Genomic DNA, 26,902 nt, shown 5'->3' on the forward strand with positions numbered 1-26,902 from the left:
GACGCCATCTTGGATGACGTCCCTTAAAGGAACCGTCATTCGTCGTCTAGTCGTCGGAAGAAGAGGATGGATCCGCGCTGGAGGTCTTCAAGATGGAGCCGGTCGTCATCGGATGGAAGAAGATAGAAGATGCCGCTTGGAGAAGATGTTTGCCGGTCCGGATGTCCTCTTCTTGCCGGATAGGAGGAAGACTTTGGACCCTCTTCTGGACTTCTTCAGTGGATGTCTAGCCCCCGCTTGGGTTGGATGAAGATCTTGGAGCCAGGACGGATCGGTGAACCTGGCATGGTGAAGACAAGGTAGGAAGATCATCAGGGGGGTAGTGTTAGGTTTATTTAAGGGGGGTTTGGGTTAGATTAGGGGTATGTGGGTGGTGGGTTGTAATGTTGGGGGGGGGGTATAGTATGTTTTTTTTTACAGGCAAAAGAGCTGAAATTCTTGGGGCATGCCCCGCAAAGGGCCCTGTTCAGGGCTGGTAAGGTAAAAGAGCTTGTAATATTTGTATTTTAGAATAGGGTAGGGAATTTTTTATTTTGGGGGGCTTTGTTATTTTATTAGGGGGCTTAGAGTAGGTGTAATTAGTTTAAAATTGTTGTAATATTTTTCTTATGTTTGTAAATATTTTATTATTTTCTGTAACTTAGTTCTTTTTTATTTTTTGTACTTTAGATAGTTTATTTAATTTTATTTATTTGTAGCAATTGTGTTTAATTAATTTATTGATAGTGTAGTGTTAGGTTAATTGTAGGTAATTGTAGGTAGTTTATTTAATTATTTTATTGATAGGGTAGTGTTAGGTTTAATTATATCTTAGGTTAGGATTTATTTTACAGGTAAATTTGTAATTATTTTAACTAGGTAACTATTAAATAGTTCTTAACTATTTAATAGCTATTGTACCTGGTTAAAATAATTACAAAGTTGCCTGTAAAATAAATATTAATCCTAAAATAGGTATAATATAATTATAATTTATATTGTAGCTATATTAGGATTTATTTTACAGGTAAGTATTTAGCTTTAAATAGGAATTATTTATTTAATAAGAGTTAATTTATTTCGTTAGATAAAAATTATATTTAACTTAGGGGGGTGTTAGTGTTAGGGTTAGACTTAGCTTTAGGGGTTAATACATTTATTAGAATAGCGGTGAGCTCCGGTCGGCAGATTAGGGGTTAATAATTGAAGGTAGGTGTCGGCGATGTTAGGGAGGGCAGATTAGGGGTTAATACTATTTATGATAGGGTTAGTGAGGCGGATTAGGGCTTAATAACTTTATTATAGTAGCGCTCAGGTCCGCTCGGCAGATTAGGGGTTAATAAGTGTAGGTAGGTGTCGGCGACGTTGTGGGGGGCAGATTAGGGGTTAATAAATATAACATAGGGGTCGGCGATGTTAGGGCAGCAGATTAGGGGTACATAGGGATAACGTAGGTGGCGGCGGTTTACGGAGCGGCAGATTAGGGGTTAAAAGTGTAATGCAGGGGTCAGCGATAGCGGGGGCGGCAGATTAGGGGTTAATAAGTGTAAGGTTAGGGGTGTTTAGACTCGGGGTACATGTTAGGGTGTTAGGTGCAGACTTAGGAGGTGTTTCCCCATAGGAAACAATGGGGCTGCGTTAGGAGCTGAACGCTGCTTTTTTGCAGGTGTTAGGTTTTTTTTCAGCTCAAACAGCCCCATTGTTTCCTATGGGAGAATCGTGCACGAGCACGTTTTTGATGCCGGCCGCGTCCGTAAGCAACTCTGGTATCGAGAGTTGCATTTGCGGTAAAAATGCTCTACGCTCCTTTTTTGGAGCCTAACGCAGCATTTGTTTGAACTCTCGATACCAGAGTTAAATTTATGGTGCGGCCAGAAAAAAACCCGCGGAGCGTTAACAGCCCTTTTACCGCCGAACTCTAAATCTAGGCCATAAGGAGCTCTGTAACCTGATATAGGCCTAGATTTAGAGTTCGGCGGTAGCCGTCAAAACCAGCGTTAGAGGCTCCTAACGCTGGTTTTGGGCGCCCGCTGGTATTTGGAGTCAGTGATTAAAGGGTCTAACGCTCACTTTTCAGCCGCGACTTTTCCATACCGCAGATCCCCCTACGCCATTTGCGTAGCCTATCTTTTCAATGGGATCTTTCAAACGCTGGTATTTAGAGTCGTTTCTGCAGTGAGCGTTAGAGCTCTAACGACAAGATTCCAGCCGCCTGAAAATAGCAGGAGTTAAGAGCTTTCTGGCTAACGCCGGTTTATAAAGCTCTTAACTACTGTACCCTAAAGTACACTAACACCCATAAACTACCTATGTACCCCTAAACCGAGGTCCCCCCACATCGCCGCCACTCGATTAAAATTTTTAACCCCTAATCTGCCGACCGCCACCTACGATATACTTATGTACCCCTAATCTGCTGCCCCTAACACCGCCGACCCCTGTATTATATCTATTAACCCCTAACTTGCCCCCCACAACGTCGCCGCAAGCTACTTAAAATAATTAACCCCTAATCTTCCGACCGCAAATCGCCGCCACCTACGTTATCCCTATGTACCCCTAATCTGCTACCCCTAACATCGCCGACCCCTATGTTATATTTATTAACCCCTAATCTGCCCCCCACAACGTCGCCGACACCTACCTACACTTATTAACCCCTAATCTGCCGAGCGGACCTGAGCGCTACTATAATAAAGTTATTAAGCCCTAATCCGCCTCACTAACCCTATCATAAATAGTATTAACCCCTAATCTGCCCTCCCTAACATCGCCGACACCTACCTTCAATTATTAACCCCTAATCTGCCGACCGGAGCTCACCGCTATTCTAATAAATGTATTAACCCCTAAAGCTAAGTCTAACCCTAACACTAACACCCCCCTAAGTTAAATATAATTTTTATCTAACGAAATAAATTAACTCTTATTAAATAAATAATTCCTATTTAAAGCTAAATACTTACCTGTAAAATACATCCTAATATAGCTACAATATAAATTATAATTATATTATACCTATTTTAGGATTAATATTTATTTTACAGGCAACTTTGTAATTATTTTAACCAGGTACAATAGCTATTAAATAGTTAAGAACTATTTAATAGTTACCTAGTTAAAATAATTACAAATTTACCTGTAAAATAAATCCTAACCTAAGATATAATTAAACCTAACACTACCCTATCAATAAAATAATTAAATAAACTACCTACAATTACCTACAATTAACCTAACACTACACTATCAATAAATTAATTAAACACAATTGCTACAAATAAATAAAATTAAATAAACTATCTAAAGTACAAAAAATAAAAAAGAACTAAGTTACAGAAAATAATAAAATATTTACAAACATAAGAAAAATATTACAACAATTTTAAACTAATTACACCTACTCTAAGCCCCCTAATAAAATAACAAAGCCCCCCAAAATAAAAAATTCCCTACCCTATTCTAAAATACAAATATTACAAGCTCTTTTACCTTACCAGCCCTGAACAGGGCCCTTTGCGGGGCATGCCCCAAGAATTTCAGCTCTTTTGCCTGTAAAAAAAAACATACAATACCCCCCCCCCCAACATTACAACCCACCACCCACATACCCCTAATCTAACCCAAACCCCCCTTAAATAAACCTAACACTACCCCCCTGATGATCTTCCTACCTTGTCTTCACCATGCCAGGTTCACCGATCCGTCCTGGCTCCAAGATCTTCATCCAACCCAAGCGGGGGCTAGACATCCACTGAAGAAGTCCAGAAGAGGGTCCAAAGTCTTCCTCCTATCCGGCAAGAAGAGGACATCCGGACCGGCAAACATCTTCTCCAAGCGGCATCTTCTATCTTCTTCCATCCGATGACGACCGGCTCCATCTTGAAGACCTCCAGCGCGGATCCATCCTCTTCTTCCGACGACTAGACGACGAATGACGGTTCCTTTAAGGGACGTCATCCAAGATGGCGTCCCTCGAATTCCGATTGGCTGATAGGATTCTATCAGCCAATCGGAATTAAGGTAGGAATTTTCTGATTGGCTGATGGAATCAGCCAATCAGAATATAGTTCAATCCGATTGGCTGATCCAATCAGCCAATCAGATTGAGCTCGCATTCTATTGGCTGATCGGAACAGCCAATAGAATGCGAGCTCAATCTGATTGGCTGATTGGATCAGCCAATCGGATTGAACTATATTCTGATTGGCTGATTCCATCAGCCAATCAGAAAATTCCTACCTTAATTCCGATTGGCTGATAGAATCCTATCAGCCAATCGGAATTCGAGGGACGCCATCTTGGATGACGTCCCTTAAAGGAACCGTCATTCGTCGTCTAGTCGTCGGAAGAAGAGGATGGATCCGCGCTGGAGGTCTTCAAGATGGAGCCGGTCGTCATCGGATGGAAGAAGATAGAAGATGCCGCTTGGAGAAGATGTTTGCCGGTCCGGATGTCCTCTTCTTGCCGGATAGGAGGAAGACTTTGGACCCTCTTCTGGACTTCTTCAGTGGATGTCTAGCCCCCGCTTGGGTTGGATGAAGATCTTGGAGCCAGGACGGATCGGTGAACCTGGCATGGTGAAGACAAGGTAGGAAGATCATCAGGGGGGTAGTGTTAGGTTTATTTAAGGGGGGTTTGGGTTAGATTAGGGGTATGTGGGTGGTGGGTTGTAATGTTGGGGGGGGGGTATTGTATGGTTTTTTTTACAGGCAAAAGAGCTGAAATTCTTGGGGCATGCCCCGCAAAGGGCCCTGTTCAGGGCTGGTAAGGTAAAAGAGCTTGTAATATTTGTATTTTAGAATAGGGTAGGGAATTTTTTATTTTGGGGGGCTTTGTTATTTTATTAGGGGGCTTAGAGTAGGTGTAATTAGTTTAAAATTGTTGTAATATTTTTCTTATGTTTGTAAATATTTTATTATTTTCTGTAACTTAGTTCTTTTTTATTTTTTGTACTTTAGATAGTTTATTTAATTTTATTTATTTGTAGCAATTGTGTTTAATTAATTTATTGATAGTGTAGTGTTAGGTTAATTGTAGGTAATTGTAGGTAGTTTATTTAATTATTTTATTGATAGGGTAGTGTTAGGTTTAATTATATCTTAGGTTAGGATTTATTTTACAGGTAAATTTGTAATTATTTTAACTAGGTAACTATTAAATAGTTCTTAACTATTTAATAGCTATTGTACCTGGTTAAAATAATTACAAAGTTGCCTGTAAAATAAATATTAATCCTAAAATAGGTATAATATAATTATAATTTATATTGTAGCTATATTAGGATTTATTTTACAGGTAAGTATTTAGCTTTAAATAGGAATTATTTATTTAATAAGAGTTAATTTATTTCGTTAGATAAAAATTATATTTAACTTAGGGGGGTGTTAGTGTTAGGGTTAGACTTAGCTTTAGGGGTTAATACATTTATTAGAATAGCGGTGAGCTCCGGTCGGCAGATTAGGGGTTAATAATTGAAGGTAGGTGTCGGCGATGTTAGGGAGGGCAGATTAGGGGTTAATACTATTTATGATAGGGTTAGTGAGGCGGATTAGGGCTTAATAACTTTATTATAGTAGCGCTCAGGTCCGCTCAGCAGATTAGGGGTTAATAAGTGTAGGTAGGTGTCGGCGACGTTGTGGGGGGCAGATTAGGGGTTAATAAATATAACATAGGGGTCGGCGATGTTAGGGCAGCAGATTAGGGGTACATAGGGATAACGTAGGTGGCGGCGGTTTACGGAGCGGCAGATTAGGGGTTAAAAGTGTAATGCAGGGGTCAGCGATAGCGGGGGCGGCAGATTAGGGGTTAATAAGTGTAAGGTTAGGGGTGTTTAGACTCGGGGTACATGTTAGGGTGTTAGGTGCAGACTTAGGAGGTGTTTCCCCATAGGAAACAATGGGGCTGCGTTAGGAGCTGAACGCTGCTTTTTTGCAGGTGTTAGGTTTTTTTTCAGCTCAAACAGCCCCATTGTTTCCTATGGGAGAATCGTGCACGAGCACGTTTTTGATGCCGGCCGCGTCCGTAAGCAACTCTGGTATCGAGAGTTGCATTTGCGGTAAAAATGCTCTACGCTCCTTTTTTGGAGCCTAACGCAGCATTTGTTTGAACTCTCGATACCAGAGTTAAATTTATGGTGCGGCCAGAAAAAAACCCGCGGAGCGTTAACAGCCCTTTTACCGCCGAACTCTAAATCTAGGCCATAAGGAGCTCTGTAATTTGATATAAGGAGCTCAGTAACCTGATATAAGGAGCTCTGTCATCTGATATAAGGAGCTCTGTAATTTGATATAAAGAGCTCTGTAACCTGATATAAGGAGCTCTGTAACCTGATATAAGGAGCTATGTCATCTGATATAAGGAGCTCTGTAATTTGATATAAAGAGCTCTGTAACTTGATATAAGGAGCTCTGTAACCTGAAATAAGGAGCTCTATAATTTTATAAAAGGATCTCTGTAACCTGATATAAGGATCTCTGTAACCCAGTCTAAGAGAGCTTTATAACTGATTTTAACTGTTACCTGTACAAATATAACCAAAGATTGTGTATTTTCTATTTTACATAATTTTACATTATAGTTGGCCTTTTGCTTACCTGAAATGTGACACAGTTGTTCTCTTCTGTTTCAGTCACCTTCTTATCTAACAAGGTGTAATTATGCTGCTGCTGGTCTAAGATGACAGTCACAGACACAGACTCATTGAGGTGAGACAGTTGCAGGCATAACCTCCCCTCACCACCTCCGTGCAGAACAGTTGGAACCAGAAGCATATACTGCCTGCAGAAACAAGAATGTGTACTTATTTGTCAAACTGGGAGTAATATGATTTTTTTTTTGTTTACCCATCTTTTAATAATTTAAATAAAAGTTATATTTTATTATATACTTTCTCGTCTCCAATATTAGTCTGGGCATAGCGTGCTTACAAGCATTTTCTGTTTGTGGAATCTTGTCCCTATCTTTTTGTAGAATCAAAAATAATGCTAGCACCACTCCTCTACTGAGATAATAATAATAATTGAATTAATATATAGCAATATTATGCAACCACAAATAAGAGGGTGGGTGGGTTTAATAAAAAAACACCTGCATATGTACATATAGTACATATGTACATATTGCCGCCTGGATGATGACTTCAATCGGATGGAAGATTTCTTCAGCGCCCCTTGGATGATGACTTCTGCCGCTCCGGATCTCCTCTTCGGTTCCATCGGTGGTCGGCTGGCTGAAGACGGCTAAAGGTAGGATGATCTTCAGGGGGGTAGTGTTAGGTCTATTTAAGGGGGGTTTGGGTTAGAGTAGGGGTGAGGGTGGTGGGTTTTAATGTTGGGGGGGGGTTGTATTTTTATTTTACAGGCAAAGAGCAGTTTTCTTTGGGGCATGCACCGCAAAAGGCCCTTTTAAGGGCTGGTAAGGTAATAGAGCTGGTAACTTTTTAATGTAGAATAGGGTAGGGAATTTTTTTATTTGGCTGGGATTTGTTATTTTATTAGGGGGCTTAGATTAGGTGTAAGTATCTTAAAATTGTTGTAATATTTTTTAAATGTTTGTAACTTATTTTTTTTATTTTTTTGTAACTTAGCTTTTTTTTATTTTTTGTACTTTAGTTAGTTTATTTAATTGTATTTAATTGTAGTTATTTGTAGGTAATTTATTTAATTAATTTAATGATAGTGTAGTGTTAGGTTTAATTGTAACTTAGGTTAGGATTTATTTTACAGGTAATTTTGTATTTATTTTAGCTAGGTAGTTATTAAGTAGTTAATAATTATTTAATAACTATTCTACCTAGTTAAAATAAATACAAAGTTACCTGTAAAATAAATATAAATCCTAAAATAGCTACAATGTAATTATTATTTATATTGTAGCTATATTAGGGTTTATTTTAAAGGTAAGTATTTAGTTTTAAATAGGAATAATTTAGTTAATAAGAGAGAGTTATAATATTTAGATTTATTTAATTAATATTTAAGTTAGGGGGGTGTTAGGGTTAGGGTTAGACTTAGGTTTAGGGGTTAATAAATTTATTATAGTTGCGGCGGTATAGGGGGGGCAGGATAGGGGTTAATAAATTTATTATAGGTGGCGACGGTGTAGGGGGGGCATATTATGGGTTAATAAGTTTAATATAGGTGGCGGCGGGGTCCTGGAGCAGCGGTTTAGGGGTTAAACAATTTATTTAGTTGCGGCGGGGTCCGGGATAGGCAAGATAGGGGTTAATAAATGTATTATAGTGGCGGCGGTGTAGGGGGGGGAGGATAGGGGTTAATAGGTATTATGTAGGTGGCGGTGGGCTCTGGGAGCGGCGGTTTAGGGGTTAATACATTTATTATAGTTGCGGCGGTGTCTGGGAGCGGCGGTTTAGGGGTTAATAACTTTATTTAGTTGCGGCGGTGTAGGGGGGGACAGATTAGGGGTTAATATGTATAATGTAGCTTGCGGTGGGCTCCGGGAGCGGCGGTTTAGGGGTATTTACATTTATTTAGTTGCGGCGGTGTAGGGGGGGACAGATTAGGGGTGTTTAGACTCGGGGTACATGTTAGGGTGTTAGGTGCAGACATCTCCCATAGGAATCAATGGGATGTCGGGCAGCAGTGAACATGAACTTTCGCTATGGTCAGACTCCCATTGATTCCTATGTACGTTGGGCAGGAAAATTGCCGAGTGTACCTGCTAGTTTTTTGATAACAAGCAAAAGTAGTCAGATAGTGCCGCACTTGTGTGCGGAACATCTGGAGTGACGTAAGAATCGATCTGTGTCGGACTGAGTCCGGCAGATCGAAGGTTACGTCACAAAATTCTACTTTTGCCGGTGTAAAGGGCTTGATAACTAAAGCGAATCAGCCTCGCCACAAATACGCTGTGGAATTCCAGCGTATTTGAGGTTGACGGCTTGATAACTAGGGGCCAAGGTATTTAAGGTGCTTTCAGAGGAGGCAAGCTAGATCGCTTGAGAAAGGCTGTATTGACAGCTGAAGCGTGTAGCGTTTTTTCCATACAACCAACGTGTGCTGTTACATAGGTGAAGCTGTTTCTTGGACAACAGACGGAATAATTATCGAACGGAATCCCCCGAGGTCAGAGCGCACTTCCGCTAGCGTTCCAAGTGACGCTGAATACCCAAAGGGCAGAGGTACTGCAAGGAGACTATATCGGAACGGAGGAGTTCCTATTACAAAGTAAGACTTTGTACTATTTTCTGGAAGCTTGCATAACCCGAAACTTTAATAAGGGAAGAATTACTATATTGGCATTTACCGGTATTTGCAAAGAATTTTGTCATCAAGGATTTGGGACGTTTTTTGTGCACAATTTTTTCGTTTAAGGATATGGAAGACTTTGCCTTACTCTAAAAACATTGTCTTCACCTTACATATATGAAATTGGACGAATAATATCATTGGATCTCTGCTATGGTCTATCTGTTAGTACTATAATTAGCTTTTTATGGTATTATCAATTGTTGTTTTTTTATATATTTTTAATTATTTATATAGAAAGTCATATTCTAAATCTGCACTCTTTTAAGCTACTATTTGGTTTCACAACCAGAAACACTGTGTTATATTTGACTGGCCAGTCATCATTTTTAAGTACTAGAACATATACAGTATGTCTAGGAGTCATAGATAGTATACATTTATATAATATCTTTCAACCGCTGAATATCTATTATCTCCAATTATTGTTAATATATAGAATGCATAAATAAAGATTAATTTCTCTAATATTCTTTTTATTTACACTAAATAAGTTAAAATTTTGTAATATCCATTTTTAGACTTTTTTGTTAACTTGTATTAGGCTAACAATTTAGGCGCAACCACGCTTACATTTCGCCCATAAAACAGAACATAGCCAGTCACAAGGTCATCTTAATGTTGTAAAATAAAAGACAACTCCCAGCTCTCCTGGGACCAGGGACTAGCACCATCACTGTAAATATTATGTCCAAAAACTATATAAGAGCAACGCAAACAAATGAGTATGAGAATATCATGATATTATTTACACCTAATGATGCTCCCTCATAACCCTCATACCAGCTACTGTATCCCACAAAAGTGAGTACACCCCCCACACTTTAGTAATTATTTTATTATATCTTTCATGTGACAACACTGAGGAAATGACACTACAATGTAAAGTAGTGAGTGTACAGCATGTATAACAGTGTAAATATTTTATTATATCTTTTCATGTGACAACACTGAGGAAATGACACTACAATGTAAAGTAGTGAGTGTACAGCCTGTATAACAGTGTAAATATGTTATTATATCTTTTCATGTGACAACACTGAAGAAATGACACTTTGCTACAATGTAAAGTAGTGAGTGTACAGCCTGTATAACAGTGTAAATATTTTATTATATCTTTTCATGTGACAACACTGAAGAAATGACACTTTACTACAATGTAAAGTAGTGAGTGTACAGCCTGTATAACAGTGTAAATATTTTATTATAGCTTTTCATGTGACAACACTGAAGAAATGACACTTTGCTACAATGTAAAGTAGTGAGTGTACAGCCTGTATAACAGTGTAAATATTTTATTATACCTTTTCATGTGACAACACTGAAGAAATGACACTTTGCTACAATGTAAAGTAGTGAGTGCACAGCTTGTATAACAGTGTAAATATTTTATTATATCTTTTCATGTGACAACACTGAACAAATAACACTTTACTACAATGTAAAGTAGTGAGTGTACAGCCTGTATAACAGTGTAAATATTTTATTATATCTTTTCATGTGACAACACTGAACAAATAACACTTTACTACAATGTAAAGTAGTGAGTGTACAGCCTGTATAACAGTGTAAATATTTATTATATCTTTTCATGTGACAACACTGAACAAATAACACTTTACTACAATGTAAAGTAGTGAGTGTACAGCCTGTATAACAGTGTAAATTTGCTGCCCCCTCAAAATAACTCAACACAGCCATTAATGTCTAAACCGTTGACAACAAAAGTGAGTACACCCCTAAGTGGTAATGTCCAACTTCCACTTGTTGAACTTTATATTCTAGCACTAGAGAGAGCCCCCACACACCATTCACATCTGATAACATGACTGACTCTGATTTGGAAAGTGCATTTTAATTATGAAAAAAATAAAGTTCTCAATGGCGAACAGATCTACAACAGCTGACTATGGAAACCAGCTACTTATAGTAATTAGCTGCATCCAATCTCTTTCATACCGTTGATGATAAATGTCCATATATACAGCTCTCTCTTCACTCCCATCTCAAGACATCAAGGGGTCGATGCTGCTTCCGACCCACTCTGCTTCAGTTCCGCCTAAAGCAGAAGTTAAGAAGCAGCGGTCCTAAGACCGCTGTTCCTTAACTCATCCACCACCTCTGAGGTGACGGACAGCAATCAGCCTGATAGAATACGATCTGGCTGATTGATACCCCTGCTAGCAAATCTGCAGGGGGCGGTATTGCACCAGCAGTTCACAAGAACTGCTGGTGCAATGATAAATGACGAGAGCGTATGCTGTCGGCATTTATCGATGTGCGGTGGACATGATACGCTACATCGTATCATGTCCATCCGCACAATAATAAATTGACCCCTAAGTGTAAATCAGTATTGCTCAGTTTAAAGTGATGGTCTCATCCTTTTAAGGAGTGTTTCTAACTGTACCTCAACATCTCCAAATGCAGAACGGTCTCATATGCATCAAGGATGTCTAACTTCTAACTCATTATGGCCTGCTGGGCATAGTATCACTCAATGTAGGTCTCACTCACTGTAACATAGACTCACTCTTGGGTGAGCAGTGTCACTATTACATGGTCACTTCACCCATAGTGGAGTTAAATAAGTTACTTCCTGCTCACAAGTAGTAGTAGTGTGGTGGTCACATCCATCAGTGGTGAGTCTCACCCAAAGTTAATATCAAGAGTTTGTATCTCTAGAAACTTTAAATGTATTAAAACAAGCTACTAGAATGTTCATATTTTATTATTGCTATTTCAAGAGATAATTCAGATCCTAGTTATGCCATCCAATGTCAATGGCTTGGGTGTGTCTATCACAAACATATCACAAGGATTTCCCCTGGCCGGATGGAGATTTATTCTAATCCCCAAACAATTGCAGAAATGCTTCATGAATATATACAATAGAATTGAAAGAATAATCTGGAAATATAAAACTGACAGAAAGAAAACCTTGTAAACACTGAAAGGTTAAATAGATCAAGGAGGCCAGGAGAAGGCTCTGAAAAAAACTCAGTCGTGCCTCTATTCTGCTAGCAAACATGAAATAAAACTGTGTATGTTAGAAACACACGCCTATACACAAAATGTCAAGCACAAAGGGAATGACTCTTGCATTTGAATACATTCTACCCCTAGTACTTATCGAGAACAGTAAAGAACACTCCTTACTTCAGGGCTTGGCAAACTTCAGGAGCCGGCGATTGATGGTTTCTAGAATTTCACCTTTTGATCCTAACTTGTTAAATCATTCTATTTTATTACCTGGGCTACTTTTTTATTTTCACTTTTCTTTTCACCAGAGGCTGAAAGTTAAGAAACATAATTTTTGGGTAAAGTTGAGGGGCTAGATTACAAATGGAGCGCTATTTAGCACTTTCTAGCAAACACCGCTGGAAGTAAAATTTTAACGCAGACGGGTTAGCGTGCATATTACAAGTTGAAAGAAAATGTTTGCGCAAAAAAACCTAACACTTATCACTTCTGCACTAACCCAACACTGCGTTAGATCTACAGCACTAAAGCCAAAGGTGGTTCATTCTAACGTTCTTCACATAGAATTTTTAAATAAATATATGTATACTGTATATATATTTATGTGTGTGTGATCTAAGTGCATATGGGGGTATCCTTTATAAGAGGGTATGGTACAGTGATATAAGTGCATATGGGGGTATCCTTTATAAGAGGGTATGGTACAGTGAGGTAAGTGCATATAATGGTATCGTACAGTGAGGTAAGTGCATATGAGGGTATCCTTTATAAGAGGGTATGGTACAGTGAGGTAAGTGCATATGAGGGTATCCTTTATAAGAGGGTATGGTACAGTGAGGTAAGTGCATATGAGGGTATCCTTTACAAGAGGATATGGTACAGTGAGGTAAGTGCATATGAGGGTATCCTTTATAAGAGGGTATGGTACAGTGAGGTAAGTGCATATGAGGGTATCGTACAGTGAGGTAAGTGCATATGAGGGTATCCTTTATAAGAGGGTATGGTACAGTGAGGTAAGTGCATATGAGGGTATCCTTTATAAGAGGGTATGGTACAGTGAGGTAAGTGCATATGAGGGTATCCTTTATAAGAGGGTATGGTACAGTTAGGTAAGTGCATATGAGGGTATCCTTTACAAGAGGGTATGGTACAGTGAGGTAAGTGCATATGAAGATATCCTTTATAAGAGGGTATGGTACAGTGAGGTAAGTGCATATGAGGGTATCTTTTACAAGAGGGTATGGTACAGTGAGGTAAGTGCATATGAGGGTATCCTTTATAAGAGGGTATGGTACAGTGAGGTAAGTGCATATGAGGGTATCCTTTATAAGAGGGTATGGTACAGTGAGGTAAGTGCATATGAGGGTGTACTTTATAAGAGGGTATGGTACAGTTAGGTAAGTGCATATGAGGGTGTACTTTATAAGAGGGTATTGTACAGTGAGGTAAGTGCTTATGAGGAAGTACTTTATAAGAGGGTATGGTACAGTTAGGTAAGTACATATGAGGGTATCCTTTACAAGAGGGCATGGTACAGTGAGGTAAGTGCATATGAAGGTATCCTTTATAAGAGGGTATGGTACAGTGAGGTAAGTGCATATGAGGGTATCCTTTACAAGAGGGTATGGTACAGTGAGGTAAGTGCATATGAGGGTATCCTTTACAAGAGGATATGGTACAGTGAGGTAAGTGCATATGAGGGTATCCTTTACAAGAAAGTATGGTACAGTGAGGTAAGTGCATATGAGGGTATCCTTTATAAGAGGGTATGGTACAGTGAGGTAAGTGCATATGAGGGTATCCTTTATAAGAGGGTATGGTACAGTGAGGTAAGTGCATATGAGGGTGTACTTTATAAGAGGGTATGGTACAGTGAGGTAAGTGCATATGAGGGTATCCTTTATAAGAGGGTATGGTACAGTGAGGTAAGTGCATATGAGGGTATGGTACAGTGATATAAGTGCATATGGGGGTATCCTTTATAAGAGGGTATGGTACAGTGATATAAGTGCATATGGGGGTATCCTTTATAAGAGGGTATGGTACAGTGAGGTAAGTGCATATGAGGGTGTACTTTATAAGAGGGTATGGTACAGTGAGGTAAGTGCATATGAGTGTGTACTTTATAAGAGGGTATGGTACAGTGAGGTAAGTGCATATGAGGGTGTACTTTATAAGAGGGTATGGTACAGTGAGGTAAGTGCATATGAGGGTATCCTTTATAAGAGGGGATGGTACAGTGAGGTAAGTGCATATGAGGGTGTACTTTACAAGAGGGTATGGTACAGTGAGGTAAGTGCATATGAGGGTGTACTTTACAAGAGGATATGATACAGTGAGGTAAGTGCATGTGGGGTGTACTTTATAAGAGGGTATGGTACAGTGAGGTAAGTGCATGTGGGGTGTACTTTGGGCCAGATTACAAGTCGTGTGTGCGCAAGCAATATTGGGTTTTCCAGTTCGTTTGCGTGCAAGTTAAATTGCGTTCGTATTACAAGTTGAAAGTAAATGTGATTGCTTGAGTGTAATTGATTTCAACTTGTGTCAGGTTAGTGCATTCTACGAGCTCTGGTTGACTGTTTTGCAAAACAAAAAGTGTCACAAAACACGTCAAAAATACCTTACAATGTACAGTTACACTCATAATAACACTGTCTATTATAAATACATTACACAGTACAGTTACACTCATAATTACACTGTCTAATATAAATACATTACACAGTACAGTTACACTCATAATAACACTGTCTAATATAAATACATTACACAGTACAGTTACACTCATAGTAACACTGTCTAATATAAATACATGACACAGTACAGTTACACTCATAATAACACTGTCTAATAAATATACATTACACAGTACAGTTACACTCATAATAACACCATCTAATAAATATACATTACACAGTACAGTTACACTCATAATAACACCATCTAGTAAATATACATTACACAGTACAGTTACACTCATAATAACACCATCTAATAGATATACATTACACAGTACAGTTACACTCATAATTACACCATCTAATAAATATACATTACACAGTACAGTTACACTCATAATAACACCATCTAATAAATATACATTACATAGTACAGTTACACACATAATAACACCTTCTAATAAATATACATTACACAGTACAATTACAGACATAATAACACCATCTAATAAATATACATTACACAGTACAGTTACACTCATAATAACATTATCTAATAAATATACATTACATAGTACAGTTACACTCATAATAACAGCATCTAATAAATATACATTACACAGTACAGTTACACACATAATAACACTGTCTAATAAATATACATTACACAGTACAGTTACACTCATAATAACAGCATCTAATAAATATACATTACACAGTACAGTTACACACATAATAACACTGTCTAATAAATATACATTACACAGTACAGTTACACACATAATAACACCATCTAATAAATATACATTACACAGTACAGTTACACACATAATAACACTATCTAATAAATATACATTACACAGTACAGTTACACACATAATAACACTATCTAAAAAATATACATTACACAGTACAGTTACACACATAATAACACCATCTAATAAAAATACATTACACAGTACAGTTACACACATAATAACACCATCTAATAAAAATACATTACACAGTACAGTTACACACATAATAACACTATCTAATAAATATACATTACACAGTACAGTTACACTCATATTAACACTATCTAATAAATATACATTACACAGTACAGTTACACACATAATAACACTATCTAATAAAAATACATTACACAGTACAGTTACACTAATAATAACTTAAACTAATAAATATACATTACACAGTACAGTTACACACATAATAACACCATCTAATAAAACTACATTACACAGTACAGTTACACTCATAATAACAGCATCTAATAAATATACATTACACAGTACAGTTACACTAATAATAACTTCATCTAATAAATATACATTACACAGTACAGTTACACACATAATAAAATCATCTAATAAATATACATTACACAGTACAGTTACACACATAATAACACCATCTAATAAATATACATTACACAGTACAGTTACACACATAATAACACCATCTAATAAAAATACATTACACAGTACAGTTACACTCATAATAACAGCATCTAATAAATATACATTACACAGTACAGTTACACACATAATAACACCATCTAATAAATATACATTATACAGTACAGTTACACACATAATAACACCATCTAATATACATTACACAGTACAGTTACACACATAATAACACTATCTAATAAATATACATTACACAGTACAGTTACACTCATAATAACACTGTCTAATATACATTACACAGTACAGTTACACACATAATAACACTATCTAATAAATATACATTATGCAGTACAGTTACACACATAATAACACCATCTAATATACATTACACAGTACAGTTACACACATAATAACACTATCTAATAAATATACATTACACAGTACAGTTACACACATAATAACACCATCTAATATACATTACACAGTACAGTTACAAACATAATAACACTATCTAATAAATATACATTACACAGTACAGTTACACACATAATAACACTGTCTAATAAATATACATTACACAGTACAGTTACACTCATAATAACACCATCTAATAAATATACATTACACAGTACAGTTACACACATAATAACACCATCTAATAAATATACATTACACAGTAAAGTTACACACATAATAACACCATCTAATAAAAATACATTACACAGTACAGTTACACTCATAATAACAGCATCTAATAAATATACATTACACAGTACAGTTACACACATAATAACACCATCTAATAAATATACATTATACAGTACAGTTACACACATAATAACACCATCTAATATACATTACACAGTACAGTTACACACATAATAACACTATCTAATAAATATACATTACACAGTACAGTTACACTCATAATAACACTGTCTAATATACATTACACAGTACAGTTACACACATAATAACACTATCTAATAAATATACATTATGCAGTACAGTTACACACATAATAACACCATCTAATATACATTACACAGTACAGTTACACACATAATAACACTATCTAATAAATATACATTACACAGTACAGTTACACACATAATAACACCATCTAATATACATTACACAGTACAGTTACAAACATAATAACACTATCTAATAAATATACATTACACAGTACAGTTACACACATAATAACACTGTCTAATAAATATACATTACACAGTACAGTTACACTCATAATAACACCATCTAATAAATATACATTACACAGTACAGTTACACACATAATAACACCATCTAATAAATATACATTACACAGTAAAGTTACACACATAATAACACCATCTAATAAATATACATTACACAGTACAGTTGCACACATAACACCATCTAATAAATATATATTACACAGTACAGTTAAACTCATAACACCATCTAGTAAAAATACATTACACAGTCTAGTTACACTCATAATAACACCATCTAATAAATATACATTACACAGTACAGTTACACACATAATAACACCATCTAATAAATATACAGTACACAGTACAGTTACACACATAATAACACCATCTAATAAATATACATTACACAGTATAGTTACACACATAATAACACTATCTAATAAATATACATTACACAGTACAGTTACATACATAATAACACTATCTAATAAATATACATTACACAGTACAGTTACACACATAATAACACTATCTAATAAATATACATTATACAGTACAGTTACACACATAATAACACTATCTAATAAATATACATTACACAGTATAGTTACACACATAATAACACTATCTAATAAATATACATTACATAGTATAGTTACACACATAATAACACGATCTAATAAATATACATTATACAGTACAGTTACACACATAATAACACTGTCTAATAAATATACATTACACAGTACAGTTACACTCATAATAACACTGTCTAATAAATATACATCACACAGTACAGTTACACACATAATAACACCATCTAATAAATATACATTACACAGTACAGTTACACTCATAATAACACTGTCTAATAAATATACATTACTAGTACAGTTACACACATAATAACACCATCTAATAAATATACATTACACAGTACAGTTACACTCATAATAATACCATCTAATAAATGTACATTACACAGTACAGTTGCACACATAATAACACCATCTAATAAATATACATTACACAGTACAGTTACACACATAATAACATCATTTAATAAATATACATTACACAGTACAGTTACACTCATAATAACACTATCTAGTAAATATACATTACACAGAATAGTTACACTCATAATAACACTATCTAATAAATACATTACACAGTACAGTTACACACATAATAACACCATCTAATAAATATATATTACACAGTACAGTTACACTCATAATAACATCATCTAATAAATACACATTACACAGTACAGTTACACACATAATAACACCATCTAATAAATGTACATTACACAGTACAGTTACACTCATAATAACACCATCTAATAAATATACATTACACAGTACAGTTGCACATATAATAACACCATCTAATAAATGTACATTACACAGTACAGTTACACTCATAATAACACCATCTAATAAATATACATTACACAGTACAGTTACACACATAATAACACCATCTAATAAATATACATTACACAGTACAGTTACACTCATAATAACACTGTCTAATAAATATACATTACACAGTACAGTTACACTCATAATAACACCATCTAATAAATATACATTACACAGTACAGTTACACACATAATAACACCATCTAATAAATATACATTACACAGTACAGTTACACACATAATAACACCATCTAATAAATATACATTACACAGTACAGTTACACACATAATAACACCATCTAATAAATATACATTACACAGTACAGTTACACACATAATAACACCATCTAATAAATAACATTACACAGTACAGTTACACACATAATAACACTGTCTAATATACATTACACAGTACAGTTACACACATAATAACACTGTCTAATATAAATACCTTACAAAGTATATATATACAAGTGCATTAAAGTCCCTTGCAATTTTTTTCTTTTGTGATTCAGATAGAGCATGACATTTTAAGCAACTTTCTAATTTACTCCAATTATCACATTTTCTTTATTCTCTTGGTATCTTTATTTGAAATGAAAGAATGTAAGTTTAGATGCCGGACCATTTTTGGTGAACAACCTGGGTTGTCCTTGCTGATTGGTGGATAAATTCATCCACCAATAAAAATTGCTGTCCAGAGATCTGAACCAAGAAAAAAGCTTAGATGCCTCTTTTTAAATAAAGATAGCAAGAGAACGAAGAGAAATTGATAATAGGAGTAAATAAGAAAGTTGCTTAAAATTTCATGCTCTATCTGAATCACGAAAGAAAAATTTTGGGTTCAGTGTCCCTTTAACCCTTTGAGTGCTAATGACGGCTCTGAGCCGTCATAGAGTTTCCCACTCTGGTGCTATTGACGGCTCAGAGCCGTCACTAGCACTCTCCCACCTTGAGGGAGATCTGGGGGCTCCCACCCGCTCCTACCCCGGCGATCGTGCCTGTAGAGTGACAGGCATTGCCGGGGTTTCCCGTTTTGCGTGGTCATGTCACGCGCAATAACGTGATGACGTCACCGCACAAGCAGGGGTCATGCTTCTTAGAAGCCTGTATCTCAGGCATCTAAGCAGCTACAGGCCCCCAAGACCCACCATTGGAAAGTTAATCGCTTAACCTTTCCAACAGTGTACGTCTTGGGGGTCTGAAAATAATAAAAAAAAAAGTTTAAAAAAAAATTGTTCAAAAAATAAAAAAAATAAAAGCATTAAAAACTCTTAGCACCCAGGTGGGAAAGTGCTTAGCACTCAAAGGGCTAAGAATATGAAACCATGTAAAAAACATATGTATGCAATATTTGTATTTAATAAAGTGAATATATAATGTAGATATTTCACATTCCAATGTTCTGCACATAGCAGAATACGTTCTACGTGTTTGTGAATACATATTCCCATATATAACGTATATCTGTTTACACCACTATATAATAATGTATACATATATATATATATATATTTATATTATTTATTTATTTATTTTTGCAAAAACATATATATATATATACACATACAGTAAGTCCCCTACATACGAACATTCAAGTTACGAACTTTCAAAGATACAAACATGTGGTTTGCATGTCAAATCACGGAAGTTCGTTCTGAAACTGCCAGATGCGGTTGTGCTGCGGTGTACTTACAGATACAGTACAAGCCCAGGATGTCTGGAAAAAAAGCATGGTGATAAAAGCAGTGGTGATGCTGTGGGGACTGCTAAGACGCACCAAGCCATAACAATGGAAACAAAAGTTAAATTAATTGAGAGATTGGACCGAGGTGAAAAGGTGATAGACGTTGCTCATTCTTATAGCATGAATCATTCAACCATTGGCACAATTCTAAAGAACAAGGACAAGATCATGGAACATGTGAAGTCTGCTGTGCCAATGATGTCAACAATAATATCCAAAAAGCATGGAAAAGTGATAGAGGAGATGGAGAAACTTCTTAGTGTGTGGATGCAGTATCAGCATCAGCGTAGAGTCCCACTTAGCTTAATGCTGATCCAAGACAAAGCTAAAAGCCTGTATGAAGACTCGAAGAAGAAACACAGAGAATCATAAGGTGCATCTGAAGAATCAGAGGGTTCATCTTTTAATGCCAGTCATGGATGATTTCATAGGTTCAAGGCTAGAGCCAACCTTCAGAACGTAAAAGTAAGTGGCGAGGCAGCGAGTGCAGATACCATAGCTGCCCAGGAATTTCCTGTAACACTTCGAGAAATTATTGATGAAGGTGCTTATTTACCTGAGCAGGTTTTTAATGTAGACGAGACAGACCTGTACTGGAAGAGGATGCCATACCGAAGTTACATCAGTAAGGAGGAAAAGGTGATGCCAGGCTATAACGCAGCAAAGGACAGCCTAACTCTGTTGTTTGGTGGCAATGCTTCCGGCGATATGAAGCTGAAACCTCTCTTAGTTTATCATGCAGAGAACCCAAGAGCCCTTAAAAACGTCGCCAAGGGCTCTCTTCCTGTTGTATGGAAGGCTAACTCCAAGGCCTGGGTTACACAGGCCATTTTCCAGGAATGTTTTCTCCACCACTTTATCCTGGAGATAGAGAAATTTTGCATGGAGAAAAATGTCCCATTTAACATTCTTTTTCTGCTCGACAATGTTTCGGGCCACCCCCCATTCATGGATGACTTTCATTCCAACATTAAAGTAGTCCATCTGCCACCGAATACTATGGCACTCATCCAACCTATGGACCGGGGAGTTATTGCAACTTTCAAGAAATATTATTTACGTCACACTTTTCGTCAAGCAGTAAAGGCATTGGACGAATCAGCAACAACCTTGCAACAATTTTGGAAGGACTATAAGATCTACAAGACCATAAAAAACATTGGCTTTGCTTGGCGTGAGGTTACAGCTGTCACCATGAATGGGGTTTGGAAGAACCTCTGCTCGCAGTATGTTCACGAATCTTGTGGATTTGAGAAAGAGGGTGAGGAGTCCAATGAAGTCCTCAGCAACTTAGTGACCCTCAGCGAGAAGCTGGAGCTAGTTCTGCAAGAGGATGACTTCATTGAACTCCTTGATGTACAACATGAGGAGCTTACTAATGAAGACCTAATAGAATTGGAGGCCCAGCGAAAGGACGAAGAGAGCCAAGAGGGAGAAGAGTAACTGAACAACCAAAAAGATTCACAAAGCAGTAAATGGCAAGGGGTTTTTCTTTATTTGAGGAGGCAATATTAGTTTTTTTAAGGCACAGGACCCAAACATAGAACGGTACACAAAGGTTGCAACAGCAGTTCAGAATGCCATCCAGTGTTACCGCGTCATCTATGATGAGAAAAAAAAAGCTACTACCCAGACATCACTGGATCGTTTTTTCAAGAGGGTAGATAGAATTGAATCCAGCAATGAACCAGAACCTGTGCCATCAACATCAGGTGTGAGTGAAATTGCAGCTCACCCTTCATCTCCTATTGCTGATGATCCTTCAGCTCCACCATCTCCCACCTCTCCCTCCTCCAGTCAGTAACTTACCTGTTCACTCCATGCCAGCCCCTGTATGCCAACTGTTGTACTATACAGGGTACAAGGCAAGATTCAAAATGTTTTATTTATAGTATTGTTTTGTTTTTCATGTACAGTACAGGTACTACTGTACATTAAAAATGTTTTCTTTACAGTATTGTTTGTTTTTAATTTACTACTGTACTGTAATTTGTGTGAAAAATATTATAAAGTGAGGTTTATAGTTTACAATACAGTTGGACTTACGAACAAAGTGCACTTACGAACATGCTCCCGGAACGGATTACGCCCTGACGAAGCCCAGTCTGATTCTTGGACGAGCGGGTGAAACGCGCGTCAGCATTGGCTCAGCCGACCGGATCATGTGATGTGTGTTTGTACAGGAGAGCTCTGCTTTAACCCATGGAGACATGGTGTGAATACGCCTGACAAGGAGATTGACTTTAGCGTTAACTGCCTACTTAACATACAGGCACGAATACTCGGATATCTGACATAAGAATAAGGTTGTATGGTTCCTAATTGTTGCTCTTAAAAGAACTGTGTTTGCCAGCTATCATACTGAGCATTTGTTTGGGATTCTCCCTGTCGAGGGGGCCTATATAACTTTACTAGAGCTAACAACAAACAACACGACTGATGCATGTGTTTATACGCTGACAAGCTGTTTCTTCTATATGCTTTGCATCTGTCTGGCTTATGGATACTAACTACTACAACCTGCATATCTTGCTTGCTTATTAACGAGCTTAACACACAACCTAAAAACAGCCATTTATATGGACTTTTAATAATTTTCCTATATGTGCCGTATATACATGCCTTGTTTCTTATCGCTGTGTTGTACATATATAGGGGGCAAGTTTTCAAAGACTACTTAGATCCCATTTGTTAACCAGCCCGGCTTGATACCTCTTATAGGAGGTGCCGTGTGCAGCTGGGTGTAGTAAGTCTGAGTGGCGATTCCCCTTTATATACTTTACCATATGTATGTAATGTCTATATTCTCCGCTTTTCATGTGCTTTGACCTGCTTATGCTATTGGAGATTGCTATTCACTTCTTAGATCCCACATGTTTCCTGCCCAGCAATGACCTTCATACACTGAGGGAACACTGCAGAAGGTGCTGTGTGCAGCAGGGTGTAGAAGGTCTAGCTCTACTTCGATCTAACATTTACATGACTGTAAGCAGGAAAGTGTTTTACTCCGATACCTGCACATATCCCTGACCAGTCAGGTTTGAATGTTTGTAAGTTGTTTAATTGACTATTGCAACTTTTTTAATACTCTGGTATTTTCAGTTTTTGTGCATATTTTGCTGTTGATACCCATATCTGCGTCTCCGTGCTCACATTGTGAGGGAGACCACATTTTCACGATCAGAACAGTGATCTTTATACATTGTATTGTGAGAGCTAATAAATTCTTTTTAAAAGAGTGCTGAATTCCCTGTCTTTTATCCCGGATTATATTCCTGGATGTCCTTTCTCTTTCTACCTCATGACAAATTATTTTATGGGTCTGCACCACCTCTTGTTCTAGATATTACAGATACATATGTCCTGTTTATATCACTTTCATTTTCTTAGTAGCTCTTGGCAGTTGCGTCCCCTCCGTATATTTCTCGACTAATTATATATATATATACACACAGTATACAACAGAAGTGAGTACACCCCAGTGCAATATCACTTAAATGCCAAATGATTCAAAATTGTATAACCTAACAGTAACTGCATTATGTCTAAGTATAAGGTATTTGCTCTTATGTAAAATGAAAAACTAACAGTTTAGATTTACTATATTAAAAATACCAGCCCAAAAATCAATGCAACAAAAGTCACTGCACCTTTCATTACTGAGATTCAAATCTTTTATTTTTTTCAATACTTTGCAGGTTCATCGTTATTTTTTATGACAAACTCAATTCTCCTTGGCATGGAGGGAACCAGTGTCATACACATTTCTGGAGAGATGTTCTGCCCTTCTTCAGAGATAATTTTTTTAGCTGCTCTTTGCTCAAGGGGTTGTGTTGCTCTACCATTCGCTTTAAAATACCCCAAAGGTGCTTTACTGGATTCAAGTCAGGTGACTTACTTGGCCAGGTCATAGTTTTCACTTGTTTCTCCTTTAGAAACTCCTTTGTGATTTTGGCATTGTGCTTTAGATCGTTATCATGCTGGAATACTCATTGTTACGGTACCAACAGGATACCAAGGTTAATACCAGATGAACAATGTCCTGCATAGGGAATCAGCAATTCACAACCCAGCCAGTTTCAGGTTTAAAACAGAATGTCATTTATTAAAGGCTAGATGCCTAGTATTTATACAGGTTTGACCCCAGATGGGGGGGTTGAAAGACTCTTGTACATTTAGATAAAAAGGGGAAGACGCCCTTTTATGAAACAGTAGAATTACATTACTTAAATACTTTACTTAGGCAGATAACAACTTAAACACATTTGGCTTGTCTTATCACCTAGCGTCTGCTCTCTGAGGGTGATTAAACAATGGCCTGTTTATTACTTAAATGTAATTATAGCACACAATAGCTGAGGCCAGAAAACCTGTCTTTAGAAATTAGATTCTTAGCTAAACACAATTAACTCCTTCAGTCCTGACAGAAGGGTCTGTCACATAGCTCCCCCCTTGTGGAACACTCCGGCAGACCCGGCTTGACCCTTTGGCGGGTCAACCTGGGGATGACCGGACTAGGAGGTGGTAGGCATGTCAGTTTGTCAGGACAATCCATCTGTATTTCCGTTATGAGAGAGAATTCCTGTCCATACAAACAAGGGCTCAACTTCCTCAGTGCCCAGACTAGGGCTAAACAGTCCTTCAAAATCCCATCAGCTTCTTTACGAGTTTTCTGTACCTGCTCTTTATAGGTATCCACAATCCCTTCATACTGACATAGGGTGCCCTTGAGTTGCTGCACCTCACTATGAGCCAGCGTCAGCTTCTCCTCAAGTGTCACTAAGTTTGTCTTTAATGTTTCATGTTCCACTCTCAAGCTGGTGTTTTCTGCAGTCTGTCGGTGCAGCCTGTCTAGCAGAGATTCCTGTTCTAAACGTGCTTTTTCCTCTGCGCTCCTTTTCTCCTTCATCAGCGCATTGTAACTGGACTTCCACGTATCAATAGCGGACAGAGATTTACTGAGCTCAGCGTCCTGGGGCTTAGCAGCAGGGGGGTCAGTCTCTGCTGCACGGATCTGAGCACGGGTAGTCACAGGGTTAACATCAGCGGGACCCATGGGAGCATAGGCAGAAACAAGGGGAGCCAAGTCATTTCCAAGAAGAACATCAGCAGGTAAGTTCTTCTTGACCCCCACATTCACAGGTCTAGCGCCCACTCCCCAATCCAAATGTACCCTGGCAACAGGTAGGCTGAACACATCGCCCCCTGCTACCCTCACAGCCACAGTGTCTCCAGTGTACTGTTTCTCAGACACCAAGTTCTTTTGAAGCAAGGTCATGGTAGCACCAGTATCCCGTAGACCACTGACCTTCTTCCCATTCACTTTAACCAGTTGCCGGTTATTCCGGTGGGCAGCTTGCACAAGGTCTGCCTCATGTAGGATGCTCCAGCATTCTTGCGCCTCTACGTAGCGGGCAGCAGGCTGAGAGTTACGTGGGATTCCGCCAGCGGGTCTTCTCCAGGACTGTGCTTGGTTCGCTGCATTTAGGGGACACTCTGGTCTTTTGTGCCCTAGTTGCTTACATCCAAAGCACCAAATAGGCTGTGAGTAGCCCCGTGAATTGAACCGGGCTCTCTGAGGGTAGTTCGTGGCCAGAGGCCGTGTGGTATAGCGGTGCGCCGGGGGTTGGTAACTGGCAGCTGCTGGGGTGACTGGGGGTCTGTACTCCACTCTAGCAGGGGGCTTAGTGGTAGAAGTGTCCAGTTTGCGGGCATCCGTATACTCATCTGCCAAGCGAGCCGCTTCATGCAGGGTGGAGGGTTTACGGTCCCGAACCCACTCTCGAACTCCTGCGGGTAACTTGTCGAAGCAATGTTCCAACAGGAATAGCTGCAGCACCTCTTCCCCAGACACGGCTTGGCACCCCGCTATCCAGTGAGCTGCTGTGCGGTGCACCTTACATGCCCACTCAAGGTAGGAATCTCCAGTTAATTTAACAGTGTCTCTGAACCGCCTCCGGTATGCCTCCGGTGTAACCGCATACCTGGAGAGCAGAGCCTCTTTTACAGTATTATAATCCCCGACTTCCTCATCTGGAATGGCCCGAAAAGCCTCACTGGCCCGGCCGGATAATTTTCCGGATAATATCATGACCCAGTCCTCTGCGGGTACCTTGTGTAGTGCACATTGCCTCTCAAAATCCGCAAGGTACCCATCAATCTCTCCTTCTGTTTCCAGGAAGTTTTTAAAAGCT

The 26,902-nt window shown here is 38.0% G+C and overlaps 1 protein-coding gene across 2 annotated transcripts in view; it reads right to left on the reverse strand.

Annotated features, from left to right (window-relative positions):
• Positions 1–26,902, reverse strand: part of LOC128640312 (alpha-2-macroglobulin) — a 325,027-nt gene that overhangs the window by 258,286 nt on the left and 39,839 nt on the right. For both annotated transcript variants that reach the window (XM_053692803.1, XM_053692802.1), the window contains exon 2: positions 6,576–6,759. In XM_053692803.1, coding sequence (XP_053548778.1) covers positions 6,576–6,759 — 184 coding nt within the window. The remainder of the gene's footprint in view (positions 1–6,575; positions 6,760–26,902) is intronic.

This window comes from Bombina bombina, chromosome 9 (genome assembly GCF_027579735.1).
Source record: "Bombina bombina isolate aBomBom1 chromosome 9, aBomBom1.pri, whole genome shotgun sequence".
NCBI lineage: Eukaryota > Metazoa > Chordata > Amphibia > Anura > Bombinatoridae > Bombina > Bombina bombina.